Raw genomic sequence first — 11,963 nt, forward strand, 5'->3', positions numbered from 1 at the left:
CCTGCGTGGGTCTCACCCCTACATCCCAAAAAGATGTGCAGGGTGAGTGGGTTGGCCATGCTAAATTGCCCCTTAATTGTGAGGAGGGGGGGTGGGGGGAGAGAATTGGGTAGTCTAAATTTATTTAAAAAGACACCAAAATGGAGCAGGTCAGACAGCACTGTGGAATTCTGCTGTGTACAGCAAAGTAAAATGATTTATAATCTCATTTATACAATCAGGAGCGATTGTGCGCTGCCAATGTCAAAAGTGATTAGCTTTGATATGCATTTTGGCGTTTAAGGGTTTGAATGGTACTACTGCAATCACTGCGTATTTTAGCGCGAATGTATCCTTACCGCAGCAGTAATGTCATTATTCTGAACCCTTTTCAGGGGGTTTGAACATTTTCAGAGATTGAACTTAAAGAAATGATTACTTTGCTGAGATTTAACGATTATTTGCGAGCGTAGCTTAACCACTAAAATGCCATCTTCCAGCTGTGTCTGGAGCAACCTTGATACATTGCCAGCTAATGATTGTTGAGAGAATGTCTCTCAATGGCACATTCAGGCAACGGCGTGGGTGACCCTGAAGTACGAGCATGCAATTCCCCACCAGTTCATTAGGCATGCGCCCTGACCAATTAACTCCATTCACTGCTTCCTTTGACCTGATCTGACAGGTATGGCTGAAGTCACTGTTTATGTTGGCATTAGTTATGCTCTTGTGGATGTAAAATATCCTGTGGCACTCGGATGCCTTGACAGTGAGTATTGGAGATGAGCCAAATCTAACAGGCATCCAGTATACACTCCTTCCTAACAGGCCTTGAGACAGGAGCGGGGTCCAGGCCCAATGTTCCGTGCCTTAACCTGAGTCTAAATGTAGTAGCCCTACTCCAGCACTGTGGAAAATTGCTAGCTTTGCTTTATCGGGAAATGGGTATTGTCCCTGGACTAGTAATCCAGGGTAATCCTCTGGGGATCCGGGTTCGAATCCCAGCATGACAGATGGTGGCATTTGAATTCAATAAAAATCCGGAATTAAAAACCATGAAACTATTGTCGACGGTCGTAAAAACTTGTCTCGTTCACTAAAGAGCTTTTAGGGAAGGAAATCTGCCATCCTTACCCGGTGACTCCAGACCCACAGAAATGTGGTTGACTCTTAAATGGTGTCTTGTGAGCGTCCCTTTAAGAAAGGTTTGGGTCTTACCACATGAATGTGGCACGGCTTCAGTGATGTCATTTGTGGGTGGAGCTGGGCTGTGGCTGTCAGGTGAGAGGGGGTTTAGTGTTTCAGTTTCAGTTTCGGTTTGTTGCTTTGGACTGCAGAAGAGAAGCAGTGTTTCCCGGTTTTCATTTCAAAGCTGTTCCAGGGTACTTGAAAGCACATTGGGTGTGACAAACTGCCTTGGTAACCTTAAAGATAGAGTTGCTTCCCGGAAGGAGTTTTGAATCTGCTGGTTGCAACTGGATCAGAATCTCAGGGAAAGGACCAGTCCCATTCAAGTGAGATTACAGAGTGCTGGGCCACGCCCTTGAAAGGGGTTTTGGTTTATTGGATTTTGTATTGAATTGGAACAGTTACTAAGGGGGATTCATTAAGAGTTATATACATAGATTACTGTAGCTGTTGGGTGTTGTTTCATGTTTGTAATTGATGACAAATTCTTGTTTTATATACGTTAACTACATTCTTACAATAAACTTTATTTTGATAAAAGCCCCTAGGAAGGCTGATGAATCACACCTGAAGTGAACGTTCTTGTGCCCATCCTAGCCAAATTCAACATAAATGTTATGGGTCAGGTGAGCTTCATAATCCACTTTGGAGTTTCTAAGCCCTGGCCCATAACAATGGTCTTGCAAGACACTCTATTCCAGGGCAGTTAGGGATGGGTAATAAATGCTGGCCTAGCAAGTGATGCCCATCTCTTGATTGAATTTTAAAAAATTATTTTGGACTCGGATTTAAAAAAATATTTTGGACTATCACACATTTAAAAATTACATTGAATCATACAGCACAGAAAGTCATAGAATTTACAGTGCAGAAGGAGGCCATTCAGCCCATTGAGTCTGCACCGTCCCTTGGAAAGACCACCCTACTTAAGCCCCACGCCTCCACCCTATCCCCTTTATCTCCGTAACCCAACCTAACATTTTTGGACACTATGGGCAATTTAGAGCAGCCAATCCTCCTAACCTGCACATCTTTGGACTGTGGGAGGAAACCGGAGCACCCGGAGGAAACCCACGCAGACACGGGGAGGACGTGCAGACTCCACACAGACAGTGACCCAAGTCGGGAATCGAACCTGGCACCCTCGAGCTGTGAAGCAACTGTGCTAACCACTATGCTACCGTGCTGCCCTCATTTAGCTCATCATGGTTTTGCCTGCTCTTTGTAAAGGTCCAGGTTTTAAGATGGGAGTTCGAAACACTTTTTTATTCAGTGTTTAGAAACTGTTTTCAAATTTGGTGCCTTTTTGTTTTTGCTGCCTGACGTCACGTGAGGCTTGTAATTATATTAACGTGTTTTCCTTCACGCTGCATGTTAGCCCTGCAGAACAGGATGCCTTTCATAGCAATGAATGGAGGGAAATGTCAGATGATAATTAGCAATTAGATACAGAAAGCACACACCTTAACGAGATGAAAATATCAAGCATCAAGGGACTTGAGAATGACTTTCTAAAAATAGACTTCATTCAAAGGAACATGCGTTCCTGATTGGTCTCCCAGACACTACTATGAGCACAATAGGAGATCATTATGGTTGTCAGAACCCAAGTCCCACGGAGATCTCTACAAAGCTGTGCCATCTTTGCTTCAAGTAGAACTGTCGAAAGCCGTGAAGGGAATCGGCAAAGAAAATGGTTCTTTGCGCTGAAGGGTTGATGTACCAGAGTTGAGGGTGGGGGACCGCAGGGGGTCGGGTGGCGGGTTGCGGAAACATGAGGGTGCATTCATGGAGGGCAGGTAAATAGTCGGTAAATGGGGAATGGGTTGAATTTCTTTTCGCTGGAGGATGGACAGCGGAGGTTTGAGAAAGCGGCTCATCACCACCTTGCTCAAGGGCTAGCCGTCCAGCCAACAGTGGCCCCATCGCATGATAGAATAAAACAAAGCCCAGAGTAGCAGAGCTGTAGGCAGCTGACGAGGTGAATGGATCCTCGCGACAATAAGGGCAACCTACCTTTGAAATGTAAAGTCTGAGAGATGTACAGCTAACTGGCTTTTAATCCAATATTGCCAAAGTTCAAAGGACACAGCGATTGAACAGCAACTTTCAAAAGGCAATTGGGATAAATACTTGAAGTAACACATTCGTAAGGCAAAGGAAAAGAGCAGGGGATGGGATTGATGGGCTAGCTTTACAAAGGGGTTAGCACAGACACAATGGACCACATTTTAAAATTCTATACACTCGGCCCTTTGGCTAAGGCCAAGAGTAGTATCAAACGGGAGATCAGGTGTAATGCCTGGCCTTGTCAGCTGTGATGTCTCGCTTGTGGGGCCCATGAATTGCATTCCATTTGAATTGGTTTCTGGAGCAATGAGGGAGATGGGTCCGGTGCTCAGCCCATGCACTCTGCGCATGGGCTCCATAACTCCGAGAAAGGAATAACATTTAGAAAGAGATGCAAGTAAACATTATTTTTTTCAGAACTTGGGCCATTGACTCAGTGGGCCAACTCTGTCATTTGTAGCCATGTAAAATGGCTACGTTCCGATTAATCTGGCCAAAACCCAGTTTAAAATGGCTAACCCTTGGGTTTCCTCCGGGTGCTCCGGTTTCCTCCCACAGTCCAAAGATGTGCAGGTTAGGTGGATTGGCCATGATAAATTGCCCTTAGTGTCCAAAATTGCCCTTAGTGTTGGGTGGGGTTACTGGGTTATGGGGATAGGGTGGAGGTGTTGACCTTGGGTAGGTGCTCTTTCCAAGAGCCGGAGCAGACTCGATGGGCCGAATGGCCTCCTTCTGCACTGTAAATTCTATGAAATTCTATGAAAAAACCCGAAAGACTGCTGGGAAAAGCAGCCAAGAAGACACAAGCAGGCAGCTGCAGACAGGTTTGCATATTCAGCTCTGGGAACATAGCCCAGATCGCTACTCAGGGCTATCAACAGCCCATCAACCCAGGTATCCGCAGTTGCATTCAGGACTGTTTACACCTAATCTACTCAGACATCCACAGTTAAATCGGCTATCCCCGGGAACAATTGCAACATATTAGCAATTGAATACCGGGCCAGACCTGTCGGCGCCTGCAGTGGCCGAAACAAAGACAGGTGAGCGACCACGCCCCGATCGAGGAATTGCCTCACCATTGGACACATCGACCCCAGAGACTGGGGACAGAATCCAATCACTTGGAACTCAGGGTCAAGGGCCGCCCCGGGAGGCGGGAAGCCCCTGGGCCCTATAAAAGTAAAGGTCCAAGTTCAGATCTCTCTCTCTCTCATCTTCGCCTGCTCGAGACCTTCGCAAGACCAGCCACCGGCAGCAGTAAGTTTGAATCCAACAATCGCTATCCGGTAGAGACACCTAGCCACTGACCTGTAGCAACCTTTTGAATTCCGTGGGCCTGATTTGATTGGACAAGCCATTTGTTTCCCTGACCTGGTGGGCTCTTCCTAAGTTAAGTATTGGCCAGTAGTGATAGGTTTATTATATAGAAAGTAGTATTAGGGTATTAATATTGCTTGTTGTATATAATAAAAGATCGTTGTTTTAATCCTTACTAAGCGGTGTGCTGTGTTATTAATCATAACCTGAACTTGAACCACGTGGCGGTATCATAAAGATACCTGGCGACTCATGAGCAAAGGTGACCTAAACAGAGCAAATAGACTAAAGTTAAAAAGAGCAACATAATTGGCGACTCCGCCGGGACCCGACTGAGAAGTGGAAAACCACTCCGGGAGAACCCCAACATTTTGAATTAGAATCCAATCGGAAACAAAAAAAAAAACCACAAGTGTTCAAGCGGTTCTGGTTAATAATTCACAATTCGGAAGGGTGTATATGCATGCGTAACTAACAGGGTTATAAGGCAAAACTGATAGATTTTTTTGTTGCATCAAAACTATTGGCAGTTGGTATTTTGGAAATTAGCGCAAGCCGTACCCGCATCTACCACACCACCTTGGCCCCCTGTTCCAAATTCGAACGTACCGAGCAGATAAGAGAGAGCCATGCAGGCAATGCAAGTGATGCAGCGCCTCATGAACCCCGAAGATTTTGCTGTCGCACCAGTCAGCAGCGTAGGAGCTGTTTGGGGTTAGCACAGACACAATGGACCACATTGGACCTCAGTGTCCCGTTTGGGAGGTGGAAATCCGCAAATTTCTGCAGGGCAAAGGATTGCCCATGTGGAAGGATTTCTGCAATAACGACGACTCAGGTCCTGGAAGTATAGGGCATACTTGGTGGGAGAACCTGAGTGAGATTCACAGAAAGAGTTTAGCAAAAGCGCGCAAGCCGATGGCAATTGTGTCCTGTCTGGCACAATTGCGAGGCACAGAGGAGCTCGTCAGGTCGCTCCGCAAGGAAATAGAAGACATACATCGGATAAGTAAAACCGATATATGCAAAATTGAGAAAGAGAACCAGGAATTGAAAGGGAAATTAGCAGCAAAGGACCAAGAGGTGGCTGACGCCAAACGGGGTCACCAATCTTGTCTGGCGCACTTGAGTAGTTTCCAGTCACAATATGAGAAGGCTTATCAGGACCTGCTGCGTGCAGTCCTGGTAAAGAAAGAAACAGAAAACCAGTTAGAGAAGCTCCAGAAACAATGCAGTGATCTCAAGGCAGCCTTGAGAGCGCTCCACGCCACAACAACGGAACAAAGGCAGAGTACTTTAGACCATGCAAAGTGCCGAAAGCAGGTTGCAGACTTGAAAGCACTGCTTTCTGTCCAAAAGGGATTCCAAGAAACCTTTGGGGCAAGTTTAGAACAGGAAGACGGCCCTGATTGGGAAGAATTGCAAGAGACAGCGCAGAGATCAGGGAGCATGTGCGCAGGGAAAACCCCAAAGGAGGAAAGCACCCCTACCCCCCACACAACAGATAATACAGGCTCCCATGAACCCTGTAACAACCCACCGCACCGCCACAGCAGACGAGGCGGAGGTCTTATATTCCACCCCCCTCACAGTGACCCAATTACGGGATGCGTGTGCCAAAATCACACCGTTCCTCCCCGCTTCAGACCCACACCATTTCTTTGCCACCATCAAACACCAGGCAACCATGTACGGCCTGGATGAGAAAGAGCAGGTAAAGCTCACGGTCCTCAGCTTAGACCCAGCGGTCGCAGCAGCCCTTCCCGACCCACAGAATGTAGGGGGAGGCACCCTTGCAGAAATGCATACCGCGATCCTGGATGTGATCGGGTACAACCGGGGCGACCCCATAGACGGTCTGAATAAATGCAGACAGAAAAAGTCTGAACACCCCACAGTGTTCGCAGGACGCTTGTGGATTCATTTTGAAGCCGTTTTCGGCAACGTAGATCGTGCCCATTTGTCCCCAGACAATATGGCCAAGTGGACCCGCATCATAATCTCCCATGCCACGGAAGCAGGACAGAATGCCTGTAGCAATTATGACCCCTCGGAGGAGGCTCATAATGAGAAGTGGGTGGTCAAGAGATTGTCCCGCGTTTGGGAACAAGCGGCTCACGGCAAATCAGCAGCTAGAACACCCGAGGAAAACCAAGCCGCCGCAGACGTGCAGGCAGTAAGAACCACTCTTCACAACCCCCGCCTGGGTAAACGAGGGAAAGAACAGCCCCCCAGCCAAACCGCAAGAGTGCTACAATTGCGGCCAATTGGGACATTTTGCTAGGGAATGCAAAGGCCCTAAGAAACCACAGAGAGCCCAACCGACAGGCACTCTCGATAAGAAAACGGCAGAGCCCTCGCGACTGAGAACTGAGGTGTCCACATGATGATTTAAAGGAGACACTTGGTGAAAAGTGTTGTCCTTTCTGATGGAACCTGCAGAATGTTTTACGTTGTCTGTCTGTTGGTTAAATGTTTTATGTTGTCTGTCTGTTTGTTAAATGTTGTTCGTCCTACAGGAGAATGTTCTCACCGCCCCACACCCATTCACCTGAACTTTTTAACCCACCCACCGCGGCCACACGCCCATTCGGCTGATACCTCTGAGGATTTGCCTCAGACACCCACCAGACCAGACGCCCGATCGTAACTACTCTTCTGATTTGATGGTAGAATCAGAACAGTAACCCCGCCATGATGCAGCGCCTCATGAACCCCGAAGATTTTGCTGTCGCACCAGTCAGCAGCGTAGGAGCGGGACAGTGTCCCGTTTGGGAGGTGGAAATCCGCAAATCTATAGAACATGACAGCTGAAGAACAAATTTTGAGCCAACAGGGCTATTAACTCTGCCTGGGGGATGTAGCGGGGAGAGAGCGTGTGGCCACTCAAAGCTTTTGGGAGGGGGGAGGGAGGTCTCTGACACAGTTCGAATTTAGGTAGCACTTTGAATCAACCCGATCCTTTACCATCTTCCAGATCTATAACTCTGTATTAACTTGCAGGGAAAGATATCAGCCATGATTGAATGGCGGAGCAGACTCAATGGATGGGCCGAGTGGCCGAATTCTGCTGCTATGTCTTATGGCCTTATGATCTTTTCAGAGAATGGCAGAGCTTTCGGAGAGCTAGCACGATATAATGGGCAGAGCGGCCTCAATTCCGGTCACACAGAAGAACACAATTAAGAACGGGAGTGGGCCATTCGGCCCCTCGAGCCCGCTCCGCCGTTCAATAAGGTCATGGCTGATCTCGCTGTGGCCCCACCTCTACCTTCCTGTCTGTCCCCCTAAACCCTTGACTCCCCTTGTCGATTAAAAATCCAACTTGGTCCTGAATATGTTCAGGGACCCACCCTCCACCTCTTGCTGGGGGAGAGAATTCCACAGCTCAACGATTCTCTGAGAGAGAAAGAGAAATTTCCCCCGTCACAGCCTTTAAACTGTATCCCTGAGATCCCCCACAAGGAGAAACATCCTCTCCGAGACAACCCTGCCAAATCTCCATAAAATCCTAAACAAGGACAGAGGGCGACGGAAGACCTCAACAGGCTTGGCAGCGTCTGTAGGGAGAGAGGTACAGCGTTAACATTTCGAGTCCGTATGACTAATCCTCAGAATCTTAAGTTCCAATAAGATCAATAAGCCCAACAACATCTCCACTTCCTATGGAAGCTAAATAAATTTGGCATGTCTGCATCGACTCTCACAAACCTCTACAGATGTGCGATAGAGAGCGTCCTATCCGGCTGTCTCACAGCCTGGAATGGCAACTGCTCGGTCCAAGATCGCAAGAAACGGCAGAGTGTGGTGAACTCAGCCCAACGCATCACACAAGCTTGCCACCCCCACATTGATTCTGTCTACACCTCCCGCTGCCTCAGGAAGGCAGACAGCATTGTCAGAGACCCCCCCCCCCTCCCACCCAGGCTTTACCTTCTGCCAGACCCTTCCATCAGGCAGAAGGTACAGAAGTCTGAAGACCCGCACATCCAGACATAGGAACAGCTTCTTCCCCACAGCTACTCGACTCCTCAACGACTCCCCCTCGGACTGATCTGTTCCCTGTAAGAACACTATTCACGATGCCGTATGCTGCTCTTGTTGATGTGTTTGCTTTGTTTGGCCCCTTGTTCCGCACTGTAAACAATCACGGTTTGTCGATGTTCCATTTGTCAATTGGTTATTGATTATTCTTTTTTTTGCCTACTATGTACGTACTGTGTACGTTCCCTTGGCTGCAGAAAAATACTTTTCATTGTACTTTGGTACATGTGGCAATAAATCAAATCAATCAATCAATCACCTCTCGTTCTTCTAAATTCTGAACTCTGAAGTGTATCAGGCCAACCTGCTCGATCTTTCCTCATAAGGTAACCCCCTTTACCCAGCAATCAGTCAAGTGAACCTGCTGAGAACTGCTTCTAATTCAATTATATCCTTTATTCAAGAAGGAGGCTAAAAACATGCACCAGTCCCCAGATGCAGTGCTGTAGTGGTACTGTCACTAGACTAGAAATCCAGGAGACGCAGGGTGAAGCTCTGGAGATCCTGGTTTGAAACCCACTACAGCAGATGGTGAAAGTTGAATTCAGTGAAAATCTGGATTTAGTCTAATGATGACAATGAAACCATTGTTGATTGTCGTTAAAAAAAAAAGGGAGTTTTTTTGTGCAAACCACTGGGGCTGGTTTAGCACAGGGCTACATAGCTCGCTTTTAAAGCGGACCAAGGCAGGCCAGCAGCACGGTTCAATTCCCGTACCAGCCTCCCCAGACAGGCACCGGAATGTGGCGACTAGGGGCTTTTCACAGTAACTTCCTTTGAAGCCTACTTGTGACAATAAGCGATTTTCATTTCATTTCATTTCAGGCGGTGGCGTAGTGGTATTGTCACTGGACAAGTAAACCAGAGCCCCAGAGTAATGTTGGCGGCACGGTAGCACAGTGGTTAGCACTGTCACTTCACAGCTCCAGGATCCCAGGTTTGATTCCCGGCTTGGGTCACTGCCTGTGCGGAGTCTGCACGGTCTCCCCGTGTCTGCGTGAGTTTCCTCCGGGTGCTCCGGTTTCCTCCCTGAGATACCCTCAATTACGACTCAGGAGAGGAGTTCGATAATACAAAGGCTTTAATAACCAGAAAACCAGACAGCTGCCGAGAAGTATGCTCACTGCACTCTGCCAACTGAACGTAACCTTATATACAGCTTTCTGGGGGCGGAGCCAGAGGCGGAGTCCCCCAGGGTTCCAAACCCTGCCTTAAAGGGGCCTACGCATTAAGGGTACATATGTATACAGATATCATTCACCACACTCCCACAGTCCAAAGATGTGCAGGTTAGGTGGATTGGCCATGCTAAATTGCCCTCAGTGTCCAAAAGATTAGGTGGGGTTACGGGGATAGGGTGGAGGTGTGAGCTTAAGTTGGGTGCTCTTTCCAATGCATGACGCAATGGGCTGAATGGCCTCCTTCTGCACTGTAAATTCTATGATTCTAAGCAGCCTCTGTACAACTATAGCAACATCTCCCTACCCTTACATTCGGTTTCCCTTATAATACATGCCAACATTCCACTTGCCTTCCTAATCACTTGTTGTACCTGCATATACTAACACTTTGTGATTCACGCACCGTGACACCCAGGCCCCCCCCCCCCCAAGGTCTCCTTTCTCCTGCTAGCTATTATCTGTTTAAAAATTTGCTCCAGCCACGACCGGGTAATATCTTTTTTTTTTACTTAGAGGATTGCCTTGCTGTTCACGTTCTGTTCTCCCAACAGGAAAGTACTTCCTTAAACGGTGCTTAATGCCTAGGACAGACAGACCCGAGGGATGTCAGTGAAAGAGTTAAGCACTGCACCTCTTAGTGATATAGAAAGCAGCCACCTAATGATAAGTGCGTACTTAAAGGGCATGATCGAAAGCACATCACAAACTTACTTCCCCAATTCTCGTAATACCACTGTCTTATTTCAAACCACTGTATAATCTTCATCAGTGTCACAAGTAGGCTTACATTCACACTGCGATGAAGTTGCTGTGAAAAGCCCCTAGTCGCCATACGCCGGCGCCTGTTCGGGTACACAGAGGGAGAATTCAGAATGTCCAATCCACCTAACAGCACGTCTTTCGGGACTTGTGGGAGGAAACCGGAGCGCCCGGAGGAAACCCACGCAGACACGGGGAGAGAATGTGCAGACTCCGCACAGGCAGTGACCCAAGCCGGGAATCGAACCCGGGTCCCTGGAGCTGTGAGGCAACTAGAGTTAACTGTGAAAGATTCACCACAGATCTTGAAAAGCAACAGAAAGATTCTTTGTTGAGGTAATCAGATACAAGGGACTCAGCACGCAAGAGATTAATAATTATGTTTACATATATTCCAGGCCGCTACTACTGCAGGAAACAATGCCCCTCAATGTATTAACTGCAGCTGGGCTGCACACTTTAATACGTATTAAAGCTGAAATAATTGATAGAGATTCTACTGATTGTAAACCCATCACAAACTATTATTGCATCTCTCACAAATGTACATATCCATCAGTTTTAAAACAATGCATTCACATGACAACCGTCCCAGCTAAGTCACACATCATTGGACATTTAAGTCCACGTTACTTACTTGTTCGTACTGAAGGAGCTTCACACTTCGCAATGAGCTAAACTTTAATCTTCCAGCTCACAACTGACAAGAAGTTGACGAAATGTTCAAAGCAAAAGACGCAGGCCAGCAATTGCTTGTGTGGGGTGGTGGGTGGGGGGGGTACGCCAGCCCCTGAGCTTACCCACCTCTGCTCCTCTGAGTAAATGTGCTTTGATATTTAAAAGGCAAACCAGGCTAATGCCTCTGATCACCATGGCGTTGAGGTCTGCCTATGTCCAATTGATTTTCATTCAGTAGCTTTTCAGCAATGATTTGGACAAACCAGTGGGAGGTTTAGACAAACAGCAAAGTATGATTCATCCTCTCCTCGACCCATTCTCTCTTTCGTTTAGAGAGAATGTTCCGACGGCAAAGATAGAGGGGCAGTTCTCCTATTGCATTCATTCATCCCACCAACGTTTAACCATTAAAAAACCCAGCCGATTGGTCATTTATTATCTCTTGCCTTCCGCTAAAGGTCGAATTTAAAGGGTTTCAATAGTCGCAAGTCCACAAGGCACTTATTTAATCAAGCATTGTTGGAATCATTTTTTTTTAAAGGCAGCCAGGCTTTGCAAGTATAAAAGAACATGATGGAAGCGCACACAACAGGGATAAGAGCATCTGAAAAGAGAAAGGTTCGAATTACAGGTCAGGAGTTCAGATAAAGCAGGCTGCACTGAAAATAAGATTTTCCCCCTATTTGTTTCTGACGATGCACATTTCCAACATCCTTATTTTTATTTTACTCTCCTAGAGGTGGA

General features: G+C 47.2%; 1 protein-coding gene across 1 annotated transcript in view; it reads right to left on the reverse strand.

Annotated features, from left to right (window-relative positions):
• The window catches only part of LOC140404391 (synaptotagmin-4), an 83,113-nt gene extending 71,526 nt beyond the window's left edge, over positions 1-11,587 (reverse strand). The window contains exon 1 of the mRNA XM_072492845.1: positions 11,179-11,587. Within this exon, the coding sequence (XP_072348946.1) occupies position 11,179 (1 nt within the window). The 5' untranslated portion in view covers positions 11,180-11,587. The remainder of the gene's footprint in view (positions 1-11,178) is intronic.
• Between the last annotated feature and the right edge of the window lie 376 nt (positions 11,588-11,963).

The sequence above is a fragment of the Scyliorhinus torazame genome, chromosome 30, assembly GCF_047496885.1.
Source record: "Scyliorhinus torazame isolate Kashiwa2021f chromosome 30, sScyTor2.1, whole genome shotgun sequence".
NCBI classification, from domain to species: domain Eukaryota; kingdom Metazoa; phylum Chordata; class Chondrichthyes; order Carcharhiniformes; family Scyliorhinidae; genus Scyliorhinus; species Scyliorhinus torazame.